At 47.2% G+C, this 23,507-nt stretch overlaps 2 protein-coding genes across 7 annotated transcripts in view; one reads left to right on the top strand and one right to left on the bottom strand.

The window, feature by feature from the left end:
* Positions 1-8,469, top strand: nfkb2 (nuclear factor of kappa light polypeptide gene enhancer in B-cells 2 (p49/p100)). 3 transcript variants are annotated; one of them, XM_054798610.1, is made up of 23 exons: positions 66-469; positions 635-677; positions 751-820; positions 885-925; positions 1,987-2,085; positions 2,156-2,307; positions 2,385-2,497; positions 3,063-3,221; positions 3,299-3,403; positions 3,495-3,580; positions 3,654-3,792; positions 3,868-3,993; positions 4,049-4,198; positions 4,277-4,418; positions 4,492-4,606; positions 4,680-4,887; positions 4,956-5,125; positions 5,206-5,308; positions 5,392-5,552; positions 5,618-5,687; positions 5,775-5,944; positions 6,025-6,139; positions 6,208-8,465. In XM_054798610.1, the coding sequence occupies exons 1-23, from the start codon at positions 294-296 to the stop codon at positions 6,276-6,278; spliced, it is 2,784 nt and encodes a 927-aa protein (XP_054654585.1). In that variant the 5' UTR covers positions 66-293; the 3' UTR covers positions 6,279-8,465. The 3 variants fall into 3 exon arrangements, with proteins under 3 accessions (XP_054654586.1, XP_054654585.1, XP_054654584.1); XM_054798611.1 differs by lacking the exon at positions 66-469 and adding an exon at positions 1-59 and having other exon boundaries at positions 4,049-4,418; positions 6,208-8,468; XM_054798609.1 differs by having other exon boundaries at positions 4,049-4,418; positions 6,208-8,469.
* psda (pleckstrin and Sec7 domain containing a) overlaps positions 4,500-23,507 on the bottom strand; it is a 21,113-nt gene continuing 2,105 nt past the window's right edge. Inside the window, exons 2-21 of one of the 4 annotated variants that reach the window (XM_054798606.1) lie at positions 21,838-22,691; positions 20,587-21,774; positions 20,189-20,297; positions 17,704-17,969; positions 17,288-17,502; positions 17,006-17,219; positions 16,686-16,939; positions 13,535-13,732; positions 13,352-13,432; positions 11,203-11,315; positions 11,065-11,123; positions 10,894-10,983; positions 9,844-9,887; positions 9,469-9,659; positions 7,779-7,849; positions 7,540-7,697; positions 7,316-7,460; positions 7,099-7,242; positions 6,792-7,036; positions 4,500-6,730 (exon numbers count right to left, since the gene is read on the bottom strand). In XM_054798606.1, coding sequence (XP_054654581.1) covers positions 6,673-6,730; positions 6,792-7,036; positions 7,099-7,242; positions 7,316-7,460; positions 7,540-7,697; positions 7,779-7,849; positions 9,469-9,659; positions 9,844-9,887; positions 10,894-10,983; positions 11,065-11,123; positions 11,203-11,315; positions 13,352-13,432; positions 13,535-13,732; positions 16,686-16,939; positions 17,006-17,219; positions 17,288-17,502; positions 17,704-17,969; positions 20,189-20,297; positions 20,587-21,774; positions 21,838-22,539 — 4,545 coding nt within the window. In that variant the 5' untranslated portion in view covers positions 22,540-22,691 and the 3' untranslated portion in view covers positions 4,500-6,672. Of the gene's footprint in view, positions 6,731-6,791; positions 7,037-7,098; positions 7,243-7,315; positions 7,461-7,539; positions 7,698-7,778; positions 7,850-9,468; positions 9,660-9,843; positions 9,888-10,893; positions 10,984-11,064; positions 11,124-11,202; positions 11,316-13,351; positions 13,433-13,534; positions 13,733-15,344; positions 15,556-16,685; positions 16,940-17,005; positions 17,220-17,287; positions 17,503-17,703; positions 17,970-20,188; positions 20,298-20,586; positions 22,692-23,507 lie in introns of those variants that run through there. The other 3 variants (XM_054798605.1, XM_054798607.1, XM_054798608.1) reach the window with 3 other exon arrangements.

Here is a 23,507-nt window from a genome sequence, read left to right on the forward strand (position 1 = left end):
AATATTTCTGTTGTGACACTTGAAGTTTCAACAGTCCAGGCCGTGACAACTGCAGACAGGTAAACGTACTTTTTCTCTTTTTTTCGTCCCCGTCGACCACTTTATTCATCAATGTGCTTGCGTTTCTGCTTTTGACCTTTACCCCCACGCTGTTCCTAATCAATAATCCATCTGTAACTTCTCGAGTAACTCAGCAGTGACTCGTCAACAACTTCAGAAAAACGATCCTCCTCATTAAACGCTTCAGGAACGTCGTCTTCGTGTGTGAACGCAACCGTCAGTAACGCGACAATATGTGTACTAATAAAATGCCAGCAAGCCACCCGTTAGGCGTCAATGAGCCAATACTTAAGCCATCAATAACCCTACAAAAAAAGTGTCCCACGTGTGTCGGAAGGAGGATGCGAGTGAGTGGTTGCCATGGCAACAGTGACCTGGAGCTCAGAGGTCACACCATCAAGCTTCAAAGGTCAGAGGTCACACACGTGGCAGAAGGTGCAGAGTAAAAGATGGACCCAAAGACTTTTTTGTTTGTGCTGCTGGAATTCTGGGGGTTTTCCTATTCTGGCATTTTGCAGGAAGTACACGTCATTTGAAAAGTGAAACTTTTTTTTTCTTTTTTTTCCCCTCGCAGGATGACAGACGCTCAGTTCATGAACGTCTATGACAACAGTGAGGTGAGTGTTGGTCATGAAGGTCTGAAGTCGCCGGTGAGCTTGGATGATGGTGAGTATTTTTGTCACTTTACAGTTCAACTTGATGCCGTATGACTACATCCCTCCTGTGGACATCAAGACTGAGGCCTACATACCTGAAACAGGTACCCTTATCCTCTCGCCGTCATGACATCATCAGCGTCCTGACCTCGTGTGTGTGTGTTTCAGCGCACGGCCCTTATATCCAAATCATCGAGGAGCCCAAACAGGTGACAAGCTAACAAGCTAATGGTGAAATGATGTCAACAAACAGAAGAGAAAGTAGAAGTTTTGTCTCATGAGACAAAAGAGAAAGTAGAGGTCATGTGACATGCTTGTTAAGAACTTTTTTTCCCTGTAAAATTCCAGTATTTTATCATAAAAATGACTTTTTTCTCATAAAATTGCCAATTTCATGTTGTAGAATTGCAACCAATTTCTCATAAATGAATCACTTTTTCTCATATTCCATCTTTTTAAAGATTTTATTCATGCTTCCTTAACTTTTATTGTGTAAAATTGCAATAGTTTCTGATCAAATTTAAGATGATTTTTGTCATGTTCCCACTTTTTCCCCCATAAAATTGCAGTATTTTCCCATAAAAATAGCTTTTTCCTTACAGAAGTACAACTTTTTTTTCTCGTAAAACTGCGACCTTCATCTTGTGAAATTGCAACCAATTTCGCGCAAATGTATGACTTTTTTCATATTAAAAGTTTTCAAGATGGTTTTTTTCATTTTTGCTTAACTTTCATTATGCAAAATTGCAATCATTTTCTTTAAAATTCAGAATTTTTTGTTAATATTCCAACTCTTTTCTCTGTAAAATTGCAGTATTTTACCATAAAAATGACACTTTTTCCTCACAGAAGTACATCTTTTTCCTCATAAAATGACGGTGGTTATTGTCACAGAAGTAAAAAATGTTTTCTCATAAAATTTCATCTCGTAAATTTCTTCTCGTAAATGTACGACCTTTTCTCATATGCAAGCTTTTTAAAGACGTTTTTCATGTTTCCTTAACTTTCATTGTGTAAATGTGCATAGTAATTTTTTGGTAATATTCTTTAACTTTTCCCCCCAAATTGCAGGATTTCATCAAAAAAATTACACTTTTTCCTCACTGTACAACTTTTTTTTTGTAACCTTCCAATAATTTCCTCTAAAGTTCAGATTTTTTTTTGTTAATATTCCCACTTTTCCCCCCATAAAATTGCAGCATTTTCTCATAAAAATGACTTTTCCACAAAAATACAACTCGTCAACGTCTTTTTTTCTGTTTTTCCCCAGCGTGGCTTTCGCTTTCGTTACGAGTGTGAGGGTCCGTCCCACGGCGGGCTGCCGGGAGCGTCCAGCGAGAAGAACAGAAGAACGTACCCAACTGTCAAGGTGAAACTCATTGACGTTTTTTTCTTCTTCAGCTTCCTGTTTCTTACACGTGTGTGTGTGTGTGTGTCAGATCAACAACTATGTGGGACACGCCCGCGTGGAGGTCCAGCTGGTCAGCCACACTGAGCCCCCCCGCGTGCACGCCCACAGCCTGGTGGGACGCCACTGCAACGAGAACGGCACATGCACGCTCGACATTGGCCCCAATGACCTGACCGCCTCGTTAGTGCCGCCGCCCTCGCCAGCACTTCCTGTGTGCAGACGCACGACACAGCCTGTGACGATGTCGCTTCCTGTAGTTTCAGTAACTTGGGAATCCTCCACGTGACCAAGAAAGGCGTTGTTGAGGTTTTGACACGAAGGCTGCGAGACGAGTGGAGGCGACAGAGAGGAGGCCACGCCCACCTGACAGGTGACGCTCTCTCTCCTGCTGTTGTTGTGTCTCAAATGGAATCATCATCAGTGCACTTCAATATGTACACTGTGCAAATGTAGTGTACTTAGTGAACACATTTTGACAGTGTAGTGCTGTCCCAAATCCATTCATGTTTATGGATTGTTTCTCAGCTGCCGTTATTTCAAGTTAGCCCCTCCCCTTCCGCTACAAAGCCAAGATGGCCACAATCGAGAGCGGTCCATCAATGTGCTTCATTGCACAGCATTCTGTTGTACTTCTCAGTGTGAAGACATTTCTGCACACTGTAAATAAACGTAAATGTGCACTTATGCACTCAAAAGACGAAGGTCAAGTATGCCAAGTGTGCACTTATGCACTCAAAAGACTAAATCTAAGTACGCAGGTGTGCACTTATGCACTCAAAATACTATGTAAGAACACAAGTTTTCACTTCAGCGCTCAAGACTTAAGTTTAAGTACAGGTGTGCACTCAAAAGCCTTAGTGTAAGTACACAAGTGCACCAGTTGAGACACAGACCTTCCCTCCAAGAGTCACATGACAGCTAACCCGCCCCTTCAGAGTCAGAGGAGAGCGCGGTGCTGAAGGAGGCCAAGGAGCTGTCCAAGGTGATGGACCTCAACATCGTCAGGTTAAAGTTCACCGCCTTCCTCAAGGACAGCAATGGAGGATTCAGCCGAGCGCTGAAACCCGTGGTGTCCAACGCCATCTACGACAGCAGTGAGTGCGCAAGACACAACCACCGTCGGCCGCCATTTTGACCCGCTCGCCCACACCATGTTTTGCTTTCCCTCCAGAGTCTCCCAACGCATCCAACCTGAAAATCTCTCGCATGGACACGACGTGTGGCTCCGTGCTCGGAGGAGACGAGATCTTCCTGCTGTGTGACAAAGTCCAGAAAGGTCAGGTGACCTGTGCTGATCCATGTAGCATTGCAACCATTTGACAAGCTTGTTAGCATTCTCATTAGCATAGGCCTTTTCTTTGCCGCAGATGACATCGAGATCCGCTTCTACGAGGACGAGGAGGGCGGCTGGGAGGCCTTTGGCGACTTTGCACCCACGGACGTGCACAAGCAGGCGAGTGCTCACCAGTCTCACAGAGTCACATGACCGCAGATAGTCACGTGACTGCTGGCCCCTCTCTCCTCAGTACGCCATTGTGTTCAAAACGCCGCCATATCACAGCGCTGAGATCGAGCGTCCCGTGACCGTTTTCCTGCAGCTGAAGAGGAAGAAGGCGGGCGACTGCAGCGACCCCAAACACTTCACGTACATCCCACATGTGCAGGGTAAGAGGCTCCGCCCACTGTCAGCCCTCACCCACTTTGCTCTTCTGACGGCACCTTCTTCTTCTTCCTGCTCAGACAAAGAGGAAGTGCTGAGGAAGAAGCAGAAGCCCCTCCCCCACCATGAACCCTGGCCAGGGGGCGGGGCAAGAAGAGGAGGAGGAGGAGCTGGTGGCTTTGGAGGGGGAGGGTCTGGGGGCGAAGGTGAGACACAGAGCACGTTGTTGTAAAGAACGTTCTTAACGTCTGTGACTTTCAGGCTTTCACTTCAATCAACACATGAATGGCGCGGCAGGGGGCGGGGGAAGAGGAGGAGTTTTCCCTCCAGGAAACTTTATTGGCTTTTGCGGTGGGGCCCAGATGTCGGGCTCCACCCCCCAGCAGTCACAGAGACAGCTGTCCCACATGGGTACAAACACGTCCACTACGTTGGGAGCGCCTCGCTCGCTCACGTCTCTTCACGTGAGACCTTTCTCTCTCTCCACAGTCGCCGCCCTCCACGCTCGAGTGTCTCGCGGCGCTCGCCAGACCGCCGCCGCCCTCCTGCAGTACTGCACCAGCGGCGACGCGCGGGTCCTTCTGGAAGTCCACAGACACCTGTGCAGCATGCGGGACACCAACGGAGACACGTCAGTCCCGTGCAAAAGAGCCCGCCCCAACGTGCCGCCCTTTCTAATGTCCCGCCCCTTTGTTGCCCCCTAGTCCTTTGCACCTGGCTGTCATCCATCAGCAGACAGGCGTCGTCCAGCAGCTGACTGACACGTTGCTTAGCAACCAGCAGGCGCACGTCCTCAACGCCACCAACCACCTGCAGCAGGTGGCTAATGGCTCGCGAAGCCTCTAACTAGTTGAGGTCATGTGACTGACATGTAGCTCTGTGCCGGCTGCAGACGCCACTCCATCTGGCGGTCATCACCCACCAGGCCAAGGTGGCAGAGACGTTGCTGAGGGCGGGGGCCGACCCCACCCGGCTGGACAAAGACGGGCGCAGCCCCCTGCACCTGGCGGCACTGGCTGGGGACAGCGCCACGCTCCGGCCCTTACTGGCTCACCTCGGGGAAGGCCACGCCCACCTGTTGACCTTGCCAGATTACCACGGTGAGTGGGCGGGGCCGCACGGGGGAGGCCAGGGTTAACATCTCACAAGTTGTTTTGTCAACACGCAGGTCTTCACCCGCTCCACCTGGCCGTGCGCAGGGACGGCGAGCGCTGCCTCCGCCTGCTGGTGGAGGGCGGAGCCAAAATCAACGCGCCCGAACTGAAAGGCGGGCACACGCCACTGCACCTGGCCGTCAGAGAGAACCTCTTCAAAACGGCGTGCGTTCTCATCACCGAGGTGCGTGCGTCACTTTGATGTCACGATCACGTGATGTCACGGCGACGCGTCAGCACCATTGTCCTCTGTGTCATTTGCAGCTGAAGGCGGACGTGAATGCACGCACGTTTGGAGGAAACACACCTTTACACCTGGCGGCCGCCGTGCACTCGCACACACTCTGCTCCATGCTGGTCGCTGCTGGTACACACACACACACGCACGTGCACACACACACGCACGTGCACACACATACTGCTACACACCCGTTTGATTGACACGTGCAGGCGCAGACAAGGAGGCGGAGAATGACGAGCCGCTCGTCTTCAGCTCATCCTCGGATGAAGACGAGGAGGAGGAGGTCGGGAAGGCTGCCTCGCCGTCAGTCGCATGTCGCAAGAGACAAGTGGGCGGGCACACGCCGCTCGATCTGGCCAAGTGTCACAAGGTAGTGAGCGAGCGGCGCTCAAGCGGAAGAGAGCGGGTAATGTGACTTTGTGCTGCTGTGCTCAGGTGAGGAAGCTGCTGTCCTCCACGTCCTCCCGTCCACCGGGCAAGAAGGTCAAAGGCGACGCCGGTCAAGGTCGGTCCGGTACTACGTGCACTCCACTTCCTGTCACCTGATAGGGTATATTTAGGCTTGTTACCGTCCTTCTGTGTGACTGCTCAGGGGCGGAGTCTAGTTGCCTGGACCGGCAGACACTGACCCGCCTGCTCCACGTACTGAGCGGCACCGACGTTCCGTGGAGGAAGCTGGCCGAGAAGCTGGGAATGATGACGCTGACTCACCTGTACCAGGACAGCCCCGCCCCCTGCCAACACCTGCTGCAACACTACCAGGTCAAGCCCCGCCCCCTCACCCACTATTTTTTTTTAAGTGGCTTTTTGATGACGTCTTCCATCATGGTGTTTGTGTGCAGCTTGGCGGCGGTCCTCTCGAAGGTTTGCGCCAAGCTCTTCAGTCCCTTGGCCTGACGGACGGAGTGCGACTGCTAACGAGTGCCGCCGAGCGTCCCAGCGACAAGCACGACCCAGGTGACACTGACAGGGGGACAATGATGTTAGCCACGCTAGCAAGCGTTAATTGTTTTTCGTCCAATCAGAGTCTACGGTGGACAGTGGCTTCAGCAGTCAGCCAATGGAAGAAGAGCAGCCGCCTGTGGCCAATCAGTGAGCAGCAGGAAACACGAGTTGTCTCGTCATCATGAGGACATCAGAGTTCAGAGGTCACAGGAAAGTGGACACAAAAAAACAGCAAAATGCATGAAAATAAGATGAAAATGATCTCCCTATTTTAATATTATTATTATTAGATCACATGTTTTGTCTTGTTTGTCTTTCCGTTAAGGTGACATTCTTGTGTTTTCATGAATAAAGTGTCCTAAATGTGCAGTTCACTTCCAGTCCTGCAGGGGGCATCGGGGGGACGGACGGACAAGCTGACGGGACAATCCTCAAAATATTCAATTTCAACTGACCATGTGACACACGTTCTTTGTGTACATACGGCGTGTCATCTTGACAGCCTTCTGTTGCCATGACAGCAGTCTCCATGCGGCGCAGCCATCTTAAGCGCTTGTCATGGCGACCTGCTCCCCGTCTGTTGCCACGTCAGCCGTCAACTTCCTGTCACAAATGAAACTTTTATTGTGAAGTCTGACCTTGCATGTGCTCCTGGTCCGCTTACGGTGCTGCCGCCTGTTGGCCGCTCAAGTGCGGCTTGCTCCTCTTCCTGCTTCCTCCTTCGTCTCTGCTTCTGCTCTCTTTGTTGTCCACTTCCTGCGGCAGCGTGGGGCTGGACCGCGCCCTCTGGAGGCCGCTGCTGTTGCGGTCGTCCTCAAAGAGCCGCGCTTCGAACGCCGACAAGTCGTTGCCGTCGCCGGCAGCCATCTTGGCCCTCAGCAGCATGGCGTATGTACCGTAACGTGTTTTCTGTTGGGGAAAAGACACGGCATGACGCCGCTGACAGGAAGTGGAGGGGTTTATGGTGTTACCTCAAACTCCAAGTACTCCCGACGCAGCTTCTGCTCGTCCAGCTCGCGACCTTTCACTTTGTGCTGGGCTGTGGATGCCAAGACGTCTTCCAGCTCAGCGGCTGCGGCCCTGAAGCGACCTTCATGGGATTTGAGCTGCTCTTCCTGTCGGCACAGAACATTCCTCAACGTAACCCCGTTTGGACCCCGCTGAGAAGACGGTGGGCGTGTCCGCTACCTGCGACAGTTTGGTGTCAGATCCCGGAAGCAGAGGACGGCTGAATCGCTTCCGAGAGCCGATGGCCGCCGGGAAAGGCGGCGCTGAGAACATGGCTGCCACGGCGTTGATGCGTGTGATCCACGACTGCATGTGCTCGGCGTTCCTGACGGGGAAAAGAGCCGAGATGTTAGCGACGTGCTAACACGCCGACATTCTGCCGAGGTGGTGATGTCGGGTCTTACGGCGCCTGCAGCAAAAACACCCTCCAGTCAGCCGTGCGCAAGTAGAAGACGTTTGGACGTTTGCTGTAGTCCGCGGCTCTCATGGCGAGGGAATGGTGGACAGACACGGCGTTCTTCACGTCTTCCTCAGTCAGCTGGCGTTCAGCACGGTACTCATCCTGTAAGCCAATCAAAGTGCAGCCTCCCGTAAGGTGACCATTCAAGGCATTTGGTAAATTGTACGTTTGAGGGACATTGACCTTTTGCAGGTAAAGCACTCGACCCTTCAACATGGCATAGAAAGACTTCCAACCCCGCTTTCCACGCGGCGCTGGAACACAAAGCAAAATGGAATTATGTCAAATCAATCTGACAAGAAATAACCTAGATCAGGGGTCCCCAATTGGTGGTCACACTGGGCCGCGGGAAACTTTCAGGCGCAATGATAAAAAAAAAGTAACAATTTTTTTTTATTAATTTAATTTTATGTTAATGCATAACAATTTTGTAAATATGGACATTATTTTATTCCAAAAATAATATATAGTTCGATATCCCAAAGTTTTTGCATGTTTTTGTTGAGTGGTAACACATTCCACTTGGTTCAACGGTCCATGAACGCACCATTGTGGGTGTGCTAACTTTCTCCCACACTGTACAGATAAGACTACTATACTGTATTTTTCCCGTTTTTCTTTCACCTCCCAAATGCTGATACTGCTGTATGTGGAGATGCGTAAAGGTAAGGTTTGATGACGTTTATTGAGTGCTAATGTGCGTATTTGTTCTGTTAACGACCTCAAGTTAACTCATAATAGCATACTGCCTGTTACAAAACAACAAACACACTCCAGGCTGCTACTGGTTGGCAGTGTTACAGAACCCATATTTTAGCGATGCAAAAATCTTGACACTGTGGAGGCGCGCTCGATTTGGAGAGTCCGTGCGGACGTCCTTAAAAGTGATATTTTTTCATAGGATATCGGGGGTATTTTCATTCGTATACATCTTTGTTCCTCATCAATTTTGTACTGATTTATATAGAGTGTTGTACCACATTGACTCAAACGAATGCTTCGAATGTTAAGTCAAACTTTAAGCCTTTCAAACTCATGAATCTGAGCTTCGGGACAAGATAAAAGGTATATAGGATATTAATTAACTTTAATATTTATCCGCAAATGAAATGTCATTAAATCTGATTGTGCGAAATGTTTTTTTGGACCCGGAATTACTACATTTCGCGTTTGCATTGTCCTATTTTCACGATGGATACCTTTTAATATAAATAAATATGAATAATTTAGATAATAACAAAATCATGCTAAAAAACATTGATTTTCTCAAATTTGGAGTGGATTTTACACATTCCTGTCACTGATGATAGCTAGGTGTATTTCTTGTGGTTAGTGTGGGGTGAAAACGGATTTTCACAGCCTAATTATGATATATTTTGTAGTACGTTTGTACTTGCCAAGGTCCTTGGGTCGATCACAGCTTTTGTCTTGTTAAAGCAATGGGGACCAAAGGCACAATTTTCCGGTATAAAATCTGCTCTAACGTCTTTCATATTTGGGGTAGAGAAGTGAATAAGGTATCAAATTAACGTTCAAGTCATGCTTTATCAGTCAGACTTAATTTAGCAAATTTTGTAACATTGCTATACTGGTGGGGTGGTGGGTCTGTATTCATTTAGTGATTTTAATTTGATGTTGTTTCTGTCTTAGTTTTACACAATACATAATAAATAGTAATTAAAAATGTTGGGGACCACTGCCCTAGTTGGCGATGCAGGAAATAACCTTTTAAACAAGTTACAATGGCAACATTTAACCGCTAGATGGCGGTAGAAAACAAGTCATGAAAAAAGTTGCACTAGCAACATTTAGCCACCAGGGGTCAACATAGGAGCACGCAGACGGCGGTTTTGGATGACGTGAGGTCGCGTACTTCTCTTTCCGTCCGGATCTGCGTGGACTTTGCGGACCAGGAAGCCGCTTTTGTACATCTCGCCGTCGGCCTGCTGGGCCACGCCCACCAGGTGATTGCCGCCGCTTCCGATTCGCTTCATAGTGTGGGAGGCGGAGTCTGTTCGGCCGTCGGCCAACTCGGACATGGACTTCCTCAACTCCTCTTCATCGCTTCAAAAGAAGGGAAAACACAAGGTCAACGTACTGTGTTAGCTTACTCATCATCGTGTTGTTAACTTAACGTGTGTGTGTGTGTGTGTGTGTGTGTGTGTGTGAGAGAGAGAGAGGCATTTGGCCAGTGATTGCAGCGCGGACATGAACAGGGAATGGTTACCATGGCAACAGTCACACTCACATGGTCCACTGAAGCTTGTCGGTCTTGATGGACGTGTACAACGCCTGCAAACAAAACAGTTACATGTTAGCTTAGCATTAGACGACTTCTTACAAAGTAAAAGCCCCCTCCCCAAAAAAGCCAATGTGTTCCTTTGGACAACAAAGATGATGTCTTCCAGTTTGGGTCTCTCTCACATCTGTTGTACCTCCTCCTCCTTCTTCCTCTTCTTCTTCTGCTGCTTCTTCTTCTTGTCCACGTTCTTCTGCGCTTCATCCTGAGCGCGAGTCGTCCTGCAATGCCTCAACCAGTCCGAGTCCCTGGAGTCCCGCCCACTCCGGACAGAACCGAGCGACCGTGAGCGCATGCGGCTCGACGAGTGGATGCTGTTGACGCCGATCATGGTCCCATGGAATGCTGGGAAAAACTTTTTCAACAGTCAAAATGAAGGACAGAATGACCTCTAAATGGCGACAAAGTGCGGACGCCTCCGACAGGAAGTGGCCAGAGGGGGACGTCCTGACGGTGGTGGCGCCCTCAGGCGGTCCGCTGCAAGACTGTTGAGCTGGACAAGCTTCAGGCTGCGGTCGTCGGAACCGAGTAATCAGACGAGGAGTCGTGCGTTCTTGTGGTGGTCGGACACCTTCCTTGTTGACGAGTCACTGGCCACACCCCCACTGCGCACTGCCGCTCGTCAAGACCCCCGACTAAAACATCCGACTGCGTGACGCCAGCCCGTGTCTCCACAGCCCTGAAGAGGCGGGGCAGGCGAGGCCACACCCACTCACAGACGGCTGAAAAGATGAGAAAATGAACAAAAGTCTTCCTCCTCTTCCTCCTCCTCTTCCTGCTGGTCTGACTCAAGTGTTGAGGAGAGATGCTCTCCCCCCCACTCTCTCACTGCGCATTTTCTCTCAGCAGCTGCAGCCAATCAGAGCGTGGGGACGGCAGCTGCAGCCCGCCCGCTGCCTCGGCTGTCAATCAGGGCTGCGTTCAGAAGACACCTCACAGCAAATGTCAAGTAGTGCGTGTTTGTTGCTGGGGTGTTCCCAACCCACGTCCGTTTTTTACCTTTAGCAGATCCTTGGAGAAGTCTTTTCCATCATTGAGACCTTCCAGGTTGGAGACAAACTGACTGCAGGACATCCTCTTCCCGACATTCTACACACACACACACACACAAAAAAAGAGTGTCAGCCCCACAAGGCAACGTGCTTGTCAACATGAGCAATGACAACTCACGTTTCCATGGAGATCTGTGTTCAGCAGCATCACTGCACATGTCAAAGTGTGGACGCTGTCTGTGAGACACACAAGAGGACATGAAGACACACCAGGACAATAACTACGTGACGGTGTCGGGTGTCGTGTCACCAGCACCTTCCGTGATGTCGCCATCTGGGTTGCAGTGCACGTAGCGTCTGGAAAAGTGAGCAAGGACTCGCTCGCGCTCCTGAGTTTCTCCCATCAGGGTGAACTTGCTCAGGAACGTCCTGGAAGGAAAACAAGGACACACGACAATTTCACTTGGTTAACTTAAATAAAATGAGATTCCCTGAGGTGAAGTGAAGTCAGATGAGATGAGATGAGATGACATATGGTGAGGTGAGAAGAGATTAGATCAAATCCGGTAAAATTAGATGAGATTAGGTAAAAAGACGCTTGATCGAATCGGGTAAAGTTACCCAAATTAAAATTAAATGAGATTAAGTGAGTTGATGCGAGATAATTGGATGAGGTGAAGTTAAAATGGGATGAGGGGAAAAATGAGATCCAATCCAGTAAAATTACATAAAGTGAGATGAGATAAAGTAAAATGATATGAGGTAAAAATGAGGTGAGATGACATATTGTATAATGGGATGAGGTGAGAAGATATTAGATCACAGCCAGTAACATGAGATGAGGTAAAAAGGGATGAGATTAGGTGACAAAATGAGGTGAGATGAAATAAAATTAGAGATTAAGTAAATGTGGTAAAATGAGATGAGGTGAGACGACACGACATGATAAAGTGAAATGAGATAAGGTAAAATCATATGAGATTAGGTGAGAAGACATTTGATTGAATTTGATTGAATATTAAATTAAAATTAGATAGGATTAGGGGACATGAGATGAAATCAAATGAAATAAGAAGACATTAAATAAAATTTGACGAGACTTGATTTGGTAAATGCGGTAAAATGAGATGAGGTAAAGTGAGATGACATGACATGACATGACACTACTTTAGATGAGAAGATTCGGTAAAATGTGGTAAAATAAGATAAGGTAAAAAAAATAAATAAAATGAAATTAAGTGAGAATACATTGATCGAATCCGGTAAAATTACCTGCAATTACATTTTTTAAAAAATTAAACTTCAATTAAAATTAGATGAGATATGGTAAAATGAGATGAGATCAAATGGTGATGAGGTAAAATTAGATGAGATGAGATGAGATAAGGTGATAAAATGAGGCGAGATTAAATACAATTAAATAGAAAAGATTAGGTAAATGCAGTAAAAAGAGACAAGGTAAAAATGAGATGAGATGAGGTAAAATTAGATGAGATGAGCTGAGATGACATGTCATGATAAGGTGAGATAAGGCAAAATGAGATTAGATGAGAAGAGATTAGGTCAAATGAGATGAGGTAAAAATGAGATGAGATGACATGGTAAAATGAGATGAGATTAGGTGAGAAGTGATTAGATCACATCAGGTAAAATGATATAAAGTGAAATGAGATTAGGTGAGATGAGAGGAGGTAAAATTACATTAGATGAGATTGGGTGAGATGAGATTAGATGACACAAATGAGGTGAGATGAAATCAAGTTAGAAGAGATTAGGTAAATGTGGTGAAATGAGATGAGGTGAAGTTAGATGAAATGGGGTGAGATGGCATAACATGATAAAATCAGATGTAATAAGTAAAATTAGATTAGATTAGATTAGATTAGATTAGATGAGAATAGATGATGTGGTAAAATGAGATGAGGTAAAAATGAGATGTGGTAAAGTGAAGTATGAAATAAACTGAAATGAGATGAGTTGAGGTGAGAAGACATAGCATATGTGATGAGGTCAAATGTAATATTAGGTAAGAAATTAGGTCAAATGTGGTCAAATAGGGTGATATGACAAAGTCAAATGGTATGAGGTAAAAAGACATAAAATTAGGTGAGATTAAAGTACATGAGATGAGTTAAAATGATATGAGATGAAGTAAAATGAGATGGAATGAGGTAAAATGAGGTAAACTAAGATGTAAAGAGATTAGGTCAAATGTGTTTAAATGAGATGAGATAAAACCTTTTGATGATCTGAGATGACATAAAATGAAGTAAAATGAGATTTAGATGAAATAAGGAGGTCAAATTAAATGAGATGGGGTAAGATGAAGTAAAATTAAATTTTTATGACATTAGGTGAGATGAGGTCAAAGTAAATGAGATGAAGTTAAACTAAATGAGATTAGGTAAAATGAGATGAGATGAGGTGAGATGAAGTAAAATGAGGTAAGATGGTCTGCTGCCAACCTGAGTGCCTGATCGATGGTCAGACTGTTGAAGTGAAAGTTGTTTAGATATTCTTCAGCCACCATACGACTGAACTCGTTACTGTGGAAACACACACACACAAACATTATACCCTTGGATGTGCACACACAAACATTACATCAGAGAACACACAGACACACACGCACGCACGCACGCACTGACTTCTTGCTGAGATGTCGAGCCACGTCAGACTTCCTGAAGCTGTCCAACTGATAGAGGCGCCTGGCGAGGCGTTTGGCGGCCTGCATGTCGGCCTTGGCACCGTTGGCCAGTGCGTCGTCGCTGCCGCCGTGCGCCAGTCGCTCGGCCACGTCAGCCTGCGGGTAGAGCAGCTCCGGGGGGCGGTTTCCTATGCGCTCCCTGAGAGGAGAAAAAAAAAGTATTTTTTTTGTTGTTGCTCCTGTCAGGAATACACACTTTCATTCCTTTCACATGCAAAAGACTGAACAACAAAGACAAGAGGTGAAAGGTTACAACCCCTATAGGGAGTGTGTGTGTGTGTGTGTGTGTGTGTGTGTGTTGTCAGTGTTACCATGGAAACAGTGTGAGACCTAAGAGACTGTCTCAAGTTGATGGAAGACGAGAGAAAGAGATGATGATGAAGCAAAGTGAGAGGAAGAAGACAGAAGGTCTCAAAAGGTTACTGCCTTCTGATTGGCTGACATGGAGAATGACAGTGAGAAAGTGTGTCCGTGCACTTCCTTCACAGAAACCGACGCCCCGAGGACACGTTGTCCACTGCGTCCTGACTCTGAGACGCCAACAAAGATGGAAGACATCTAACAGGAAGCTTATTTCCGCCGCCGTCACGACACAAACACGCATCCCAGCGACAATGCAGGAAATACTTCTCTGCTCTTTGGCGGCCGTGGTGGCGCCCAAACACACGAGAGCAGGAAAGAAGACCGAATGAAAGAGTCGCTCGTGCACACAAAACCCACAACACAAAAACCACAACACAGTCTCAAGACTGACTCAAGTCTTGAGGTCCTCCAGTGAGGACACAGCCACACAGCCCTCTGGCTTTTCAACCAGTTTACTAGAACAAACAACTCAGTCATCCTCTTCAGAAAGTACAAATCAGTAGAAATTCCAGTTGGATGTAGGACCCGCTAGAACTCTCCCTTGGAGAAGTGCTTGTAGTAGAACCTAGTAAAAGTATCATTCGTAGAAGTACAAATAGATTGTAGATTGTAGAAAAACAGATAGTAGAAATGTCAATAGTAAAGAGTTAGTAGTAGAAGCCAGTACTACTTATTATTATTATGACGTCATACCGATAAATTTGGAATAAAAATAGCTCAGATAAAATAGCGACATTACCCGTACAGGGTGAGCAAATCAAGCACTCCTTTTTTCTCCTGCCTGTGATGTTAACGGCCTGTCTTAACTTCCCCTGAGCTCACGTGTAAACAAACATTCACTTTCCAAGGAAGACATTTCGCGTGCTACTTAGACCACATGCTCCGCGATGAGGGGAGAAAAAAACCCCGTCAAGCACACAAAAAATCTTATCAGCCACCTGAAACACCAACGCCACAGCATTTGAAAAGTGCAAAAGGTTTGCCAGAGACCTCCGTAGCGTCACACAGGCTGCTCGGAGCCTGTGCCCTAATACAGTGCACCTTGCTGGGCCACAACAGGCGGCTCCCTCCACTCTATACTCTGGTTCTCCTGATAGTAGTGATGTGGTAGGAGTAATGTCATGATATTTGATTAGGACAAATCAACAGGTACAGTTGGTCAAATCCTAATTTAATGAGTCCTTCTTACCTCCATGTGTGCACAAATCAGTTAAATCTAAATTTTAAAAAAGTAGATAAAAAATAAAATAAATTATAAATAAAAAAAGTTATCGGCTATCGGTAACATATCGCTCTTGAGAAGCAAAAGATCATATTGTCTACCAGTTAGTATTATTATGAAGTACAAGAGGCACAAAGAAGTATAAACAAACGTCCAATCAGCTGACCTGTACACAGCACGGTAGGGGGGGGGATTCAGGTGCCCGTCCTCCAGAGACCCGCCCCCCCAGCACAGCAGGTAGCGTGCCATGTCCGCCTGGCCCCACCCACTGTCACGCGCTGCCTGTGATGTCACCCATGGCAAGCGATGACATCACACCAGCGAAGTCTTCTCAGTGCATCATTGTCGCTTGGTGTTGACGGCGTCGTCTCTCATTCTTGCTTCTCAGACGCTCTCCTCCTCCGTGTCAAGTGGGGGGGGAGGAGTTCTGGGTTTCCTCCCGTTTGACCCGGACCACTCCTCCTCCTCCTCTTTTGTGTGATTCCAGCTTCCAGGAAGTTTGCATCCTCTCCACTCCACTCTTGTTTCCTATTCGCTCTCCCACAGAGAAACGTGGAAATCATATTTTATATGAAAAAATATCTTCTATCTTCTCCTTAAGCTTTGCTTCTGGGGCAATAGGGGCAGCTGGCCAGAGGTCAAAGGTAACAGGAGACCCTCTTTGAGAGGTTTGCCTCCTGCATCTGGAATTTCCCTGCATGGGCCGATGGTGGCGTTTGTTTGGGGGTTTAGGGGCGGGGTCAAGACACTGGCTTGGCTGCTGGGAGGGATTGTGTTTTTCATTCCTAGGTTTGAATTCCTACTGGGAATGTTGAAGTTGGACTGGAATCTGCTTTTGTGAGTCCACACCCAGCGTAGGAAGAGAAACATCTTTCTACTTTTCCTTCACAACAGTGGCTTTACTCATAAAATACCATGATCACAGCAGTACTACTGCTAGTAGTACTATGGTAGTAGTACTAACTTTCCTTGTCTAATTTCTCTGAAATCATCAAAAACCCGTTTAAGACCACGGAGACCCCTTGACTGCACTGTGTGTGCGTGTGCGTGTGCGTGTATAAGGAAACACTGGCTTCATGTCTCTCTGGTGTCTCCCTGTGGTTGAGCTCTGTTACTGCAGCAGTTTCTATTTTGGCATGACTTTGCAAGCATCGAACATCTCCCAGGCTGCTGCGGCACCCTACACTCGTCCATGGATGTGAGATACAGTGGTGTGAAAAAGTGTTTGCCCCCTTCCTGACTTCTTATATTTTGCATTTTTGTCACGCTTAAATGTTTCAGATCATCTAACATGTTTAAATATTAGACAATGACAACACAACTGAACACAAAATGCAGTTTTTAAATTAAACTTTTTATTATTAAGGGAGGGAAAAAAATACAACCCTACCTGGACTTGTGTGAAAAAGTGAAATCAGGAAGGGGGCCAACACTTTTTCACACCACTATATATGATGTGTAAACACTTATGCTCAGTCATGGTTGAGACGTGTGTGTGACGACTCACCTCGGAGTGCTGTGGAGCGACGGCACCGAGCTGGCTTTGTGGAAGCCATCTTTGAGGATGGAGCGCTTCCACGGCTCTTTCTGTGACCTGGTCCGGACCGGAGAAGCGCAGTCGTCTTTGGTGCCCCCTCGTGTCCCCGACGCGCTGAGGCTGATTTCAGAGCGAGACATCTCGGAGGAGGCGGTCGGATCCGGACAAGCCAAAGGGGCAAAACTGAGCTGAATGATGTTCTTGGCGCTCTCGCAGATCTGACTCTGGATGCACAAACATGCATCAGTCTTGCAAGAAAACAAGGTCTTGGGACAGTAAACGTCCCCTACCTGGATCTCGGGTGTGAGAGTGGGCAGGTCAAAGGTGAACACAGAAGTGGATCCAGAGGTCAGCAGATCCACGCTGTCCAGACTGCTGTAGGAGGTTCCTTTGGCCCGGTGAGACTCCATGATGGTTTCAAAATGGCGACTGAAGGAATCCAGGTTGCTGTCAGAGGGTCGGCGTGGGACGCCTACAGCCACTGGAGACTTGACCTCCGAAGTCCTGACCAGGAAGTGAACATCTTGTTCAGCACACAGCTTGACCTGCTGTGACCTTATGTGACGTCTCACCCCTTCAGCAGGAGACTGAAGGTCTCCTCTTCGGCGGCTCTTTGCCTCTGGCGGTCTCCCTGCATGCGGACGCTGGCCCAGTTCGCCACGCCGTCCTCTTCATCCTCCTTCAGAGAAGCGTCAGCAGGGCTGAAGTTGGAGTTTCCTCGGACACTGCGATGACTCCCAAAGGCTGAATCCACCTCCTCAACTGTCTCCGCCTCCGCTCGCATCACCTGTGTTGCCCATCCATACAAGTGAGCAAGAAAAATGTTGAGACGCAGCTCTCAATCAGTCAATCAATAATGTTGGACTAGAGTCCTTATACAATTGCATGCTTCCAAAGTTGTGCTAAGCAAGCTCCACACAGGCAAGCTTGGAGGATTTTGGTGCGAAAGAACTAGACAGCATCACAAAAGACAGTTAAAACAGATCACCTCGTCCAGGTCAGTCTCCCGGTAGCAGCGCAGTGGCACGGCGTCCAGATCCGTCTCTGAGTATTTGATGGTTCGTCGTATGACACCCGTCTTGGGGGCGGAGCCTCTCGGGTCAGCGGAGACCAGCTCCACCTCAATTTTCCGAACCTTTTGATGTGATGACGACCTCTGAGCTGGGTCGGCCTTCACACACCTCTGATTGGCTGGCTTGGAATGGACAGAGGAGGGAGGACTGGAGACAGGTGGGGGTGTGGTGGACGCAGTGCCTTTATTGACGAGACAAGAAGATGTATCAAAATATTTTGTTTGCTTTGAAGAGTCATTGTTAGCATCGATGGCTAAAATATACAACCACGTCACGGCTAAGAAAAACAAAATGATGACTTTGGAGGGGCCTAGTCAAGTCCTGACTTGAATCCTACGGAGATGCTGTGGCATGACCTTAAAAAGGCGCTCCATGCTGGAAAACCCTCCAATGCTGAATTACAAAAATTCTGCAAAGATGAGTGGGCCAAAATTCCTCCACAGCACTGTAAGAGACTTATTGCAAGTTATCACAACCCCTTGATTGCAGTTGTTGCTGTTAAGTTACTTTGCATTTTGTGTTCAGTTGTGTTGTCATTGACTAATATTTAAATTTGTTTGATGATCTGAAACATTTAAGCGTGACAAACATGCAACAAAATAAAAATAAATCTGGAAGAGGGCAACCATTTTTTCACACCACTGTATGACGACGTGAGATGTGATGAGGTAAAATGTGATATTAGATGAGAAGAAATTAGGTCAAATGTGGTCAGATGAGGTGAGATGAGATAAAGTCAAATGAGGTAAAATGCCGCACGGTGGCCTAGTTAGCATGTTGGCCACACAGTCAGGAGATCGGGAAGACCTGGGTTTGAATCTCTGTTGGGCATCTCTGTGTAGAGTTTGCATGTGCGTGGGTTTTCTCCGGGTACTCCGGTTTCCTCACACATTCCAAAAACATGCATGTTAGGTTAACTGGTGACTCTAAATTGTCCATAGGTATGAATGTGAGTGTGAATGGTTGTTTGTCGATTGGCTGGTGACCAGTCCAGGGTGTACCCCGCCTCTCGCCCAACGTCAGATGGGATAGGCTCCAGCATACCCCCGCGACCCTAATGAAGATAAGCGGCATAGAAATTGGACGGATGGATATGAGGTGAAATTACATGAGATTAGGTGAGATGAAATGAGGTAAAGTACCAAGGGGGAGGTTTTGATGACGTTATCGAGTGCTAAAGTGCCTATTTGTTGGTCAAGTTAATTCATGCTAGAACACTGCTAGGGGCGTAACAATCTTCTCTCTGAAAAACGAACTCCAGGCTCGTATGGGTGGATTGTGGGTTTGTATTAATTTCAATGAAAACTCACATAAGACTCGTTGTGGTTTAGTAGGGGTGTCACAAGATACACAATACACGAGTTTAGGTCTAAGAGATCAAAACGAGATAAGATTTAAACATTACTTTTAAGAAAAGAGCAATGAATATTAAAAATATATGACAATATATTGCAATCTACTAATTTAACTTCTACTATGTTACTCTTCTGCACATGTGTGTGTATGCTAGCGGCCTCGGGTTCACTCCGTTGATGTTGTTCTATGGAACAAACATGCCAAGGTGCTGAAACCAATGCACAGAGTGAACTCTCTTCCTGCCTGTTTGGAGGCGGGAGATGAGAAAAACAGACACACATGGAAATATATTGAGGCAGGCAAAATGATCCAGTGCATTTTCATTTATTGTGTGATTAATTTATTTATTTATTATCATCCCAGGCCTAGTGCCCAGGAGACTTGTCACGTTTTAATCTCACAAGTTTGTTTTAGTTTGTTTTAGTCATCAAAGAGCCATGTTTAGCTCTTCATCATCTCGTTTTCGCAATGAAAAAAAGGTTTGTCATCGTTAACAAAACCATCACTGATTGGGAAACTTAAAATGAAAGCAACTGTTATTTCAAAAAGATTAGGTCAAGGTCCATCAACCATCCGGATACGGCTTCAGTCACCATTGTTCACATCTATTACACAGGAAGCTAAATAGCTAGTCAACAACAACAACAACAAAAACAACAAATAAACAAACAGAAAACGCTGCCCCTGGCATTTTGGCAGAAAATTGCAAGTTATGTGCTCAGCCCCCCCAGGATGATGACGGCATCAGAAGGGTGCAGTGCAGTGACAACGCTGTAGCATCATGGAGCATTGACAAATGGGACGGTAGCAGAACTCCAGCTAAGCTTAGCTAAATGGCTTAAAAGCTTTGAAGTTGCTACTTAACTGAGCAACCTCAAGATAACTTCCAAATGTTATGCATAGTAATCTATGAATAAACATTTCAACTGGTTATTGTTGCCACTAAAGTATGGAAATAATATGTTCATGATGTCACTTCCTGATTTGCTCTCTCCCTGACAACCCTGACTGTGCATGGAATACAGCTGACTACTTCTTCTTCACCTTTATTGCTGCGAGCTTCCTGGGTCTGCTGTCCAAACAGGAAATCCCACTTGGCTTGGGCAATTTTTTGTGATCTTGAAGACGGACTCACAGCTGAACTTCCGTCAGACTGCGGGATGAAAAAGGTTGCGTGAGAAGTAAAAATGAAAGCTAAGTTGTGTTGATGATCAGGAAGCAGAATTCAACAAATACCACTAGTAGAGTTTTAGCAAATGTTTGAATGAGACGGCAGGAAGAAGTTAGCTTGGTTTGCACTGAGGGGACGTTAAGATCACCACTCCTGCTCCCAGTCAGCCAACCTGGATCCCTGAGGTAGTATCTTTGCTGCAATGGTTCAACACATTTTTGTATCCTAAAAGTCCCGTCACCGTGTCAAAGCTCAGATGGGACCCACCAACCTTGCTGTCATCCTGAACATCCACCTTCTGGGTTTTGCACGAACCCGGAACCAATTTCCTGTGCTTCTGTACAGACTCGTCACCATGCCTTTGGGAACACTCTTCTTTGGGTCTAGAAGAAAACCTTCGAGATTTGTCCTTACAGGCTTCCATCCTGTCTTGGACTGGACTGGTCTTCCTTAGTTCCTGGTGTGAGGAGGTGCAGCTCACAGTTGAAGAAGCCTCAGATGTTTGGCAGGAGAGGCTGTGTGAGCTACCAAGTTTCTTGTGCTCCAAGCATGGTGGTGTGTGGTCTCCAGCGGAGTGTGCCTGCTGCTGGCGTTGGTGCGGGGAGGATGTGTGTCGATTGTCTTGTGAACTCTGTTCCTGGCGTGAATTTAAGACTGGGGAATGAGACCTCTCAGGTAAGCTGAGCTTCCCTAAGACAGGTGAGACATGTCCTGGTCGGATTTGAGATTTGCATTTGTCCATTTTCCATCTCTGACTCTGTTTGTTCACCTGTAACAGCTCAGTGGAGCGATCCTCTTGTAGACTGGAATACGGCTCAGATTTCCTCAAGAATTTGCCTCTAATATTTGGACTGACTGACCTCAGTGACTCAGTCTGGGACGGTGTCGGAGAAGGAGTTCGTTGTCCCACAGAAATGTCAGCAGATGTCGAGGCGGAGGAGCTTCTCCTGCCATTAGCGGTGCTGGTCACATGGCTGACTTTGCTCCTTGGCACCTCATGCTGGATATCTGTGGGTCTTCCAGCAGGTAAAGGGGGGTGAAATCTGCTGCAAAGTCTGGGACTGTTTTCCCTCAACCAGGATGACTGCTGATTCTGTGGAGTGTTGCAAGAATGCAGTGCTGAAGTTGGAGCTACTGTATGGGACGAAAAGCCAGTGTGTGCACACAGCTGATCAGAGGCGGGGCTTCTCGGCAATCCATTCAAAGAGTTCTGACAGACTCTCCCGTCGAGGTCTCGGAGTTGAGCATTGGACGGCAAAGTGAGGGTGATGCGTGGCTGGACAGGTGAGTCTGCCCACGAACGACAGGTAGGTGACAGGTAGTTTCGCGGCAGGGTTGGGCTGCAGTTCTCTTGGCTGCGGCCTGCATAGCGGCGCCTCAGGTCCGGCGAGCCAAACTCCTCCAAGGCCCTATGGGTGGCATCTCTTGCTACCACCTCTCTGTGCAGGAAAGGTGAGCCCTGTGGGGAAGGATTGACAGATGAGCAAAATTCACCCTGTCCTGCCTGAGCACTGAACCCTACCGGATCACTCAGTCTCTTCCTGAGATGGGCAGGCACAAATTGCTCCTCCCTTCGGTTATCTCTGGACTCAATTTGGCAAAAAGAAGGACGACGGCCGCCCATCATATGAACATTTGATTTCTCAATGTAGCCGAAGGTCACCACAGATGTCTTCCTTTCCTGTCCCTCTGAATCTAGGTCCTGACAGGACCTGCGGCTGCAAGTGGGTGTGGAAGATGCAGTGAACCTCCCAAAAGAGGCAGGAGGTACGTTGGTAAGCTCCCGTCTCTGAAAGGAATACACATCCGATGAAGACGTGGGTGCTGGTGAGCAGCTATGCCCTGGACTGGTGGCTGCACACGTGAGCACTTGAAGCAAGTCTTCAAAACTGTTGGGTAACATGTCCTCCTGGTGGTAGTGAGCAGAGGAATCCATGGCGTCAGGGTGTTGGCCCTGAGGGCTGACTGAGTGTCTGGAAGATGAGTTGGAGGGAGACGAACTGTGGCGTCCATCCAGCATTCTGCGCTGGGTGAGTGGGGAAAGGTCTGGACTCCGGTTGGGGCTGGAATGGACAGAGCTCCTCTGAGAGTGAGGGAGAACATCTGGGCACTGAAGGATCAGGTGACTGCTCCCATCACTTCCAATTCCATGAGTCCTCCCATCTTCGTCAGCCACAGACCTCACCTCAACATATAGGTGAAGGACTTTGCCTGCCTGGGACATGATGGCACCTTTGCCAACCAAATGTCCCAAGATCCTTATTCTCAGGACCTGTGCTGATGTCCCTACTGGTCCCCAATGAATTGCTGAAGATTTGGATGCAGGTCGGAGGTGCGACTGGAGTACCTTGACTGTTCACCTGTCATTTCTTCAATCTGCAGTAGGAAGCAAGCACAAGAAAAGGATAATAAAAATGAGAAAGGATGACATCACAAAGCAATCTATCAGTCTTCCATGGACACTTTGATTGGCCCCAAATCATCAAACAGAGTTCACAGCTTTCACTGATTATCAAAGGTAGCACACAAACTCATCTAAAGACAGCAAAGTCAACAGTTGTAGGAGTTAACTAGCAGTTCAATGTGGGAATGTTCTAGATTAGGTTATATGAGGAAAGTGATCACTGTGGAGGCTGGAGTGGTTCAAGAGCACATATAAAAGTGGATAAGCAGGTGTTGGCCAGTGAGGGGTTCCTGGTTGAGCTATCAGACCTTCCAGCCCTTTCAAGACACATCCTGGTGTTTTTTAAGGATGGGATTTTAGAGATTCACACTGAATCTTAGAAGGGAATCAAAACCCTTTTCAGGTTTTTGATCACCTTATTAAAATCATGCCTCTCAGGCATTGTGAGACCTTGTCCTATGTAGAACTTCCTAGCATGCCCCAGGAAGGACACGTGTGTCTCTTGTCTATTCATAGATGAGGAAAAGCAGCTTGAGACAAGACCAGGTGAAAAAGACAACGTCAACTTTTGCCATCCATAAAGTTTTTTAAATGAATGATTGTTTGGACTCTCCAAGAAGTCCCTTGGGTCATTGGGTCGCTCGTGAGAATTTCTAACCACCTGAGAGATTCTACTTCAAGCCTTAGCTGCGTCCCTCACTAACACACTGATGGAACACAGAGTGAAGCCACGCCGTCTTGGCTGGCACCACCTGTCAATCAATGTTCAAACAATTGCTGGGCTTTAT

The sequence above is a fragment of the Dunckerocampus dactyliophorus genome, chromosome 14, assembly GCF_027744805.1.
Source record: "Dunckerocampus dactyliophorus isolate RoL2022-P2 chromosome 14, RoL_Ddac_1.1, whole genome shotgun sequence".
Lineage (NCBI taxonomy): Eukaryota > Metazoa > Chordata > Actinopteri > Syngnathiformes > Syngnathidae > Dunckerocampus > Dunckerocampus dactyliophorus.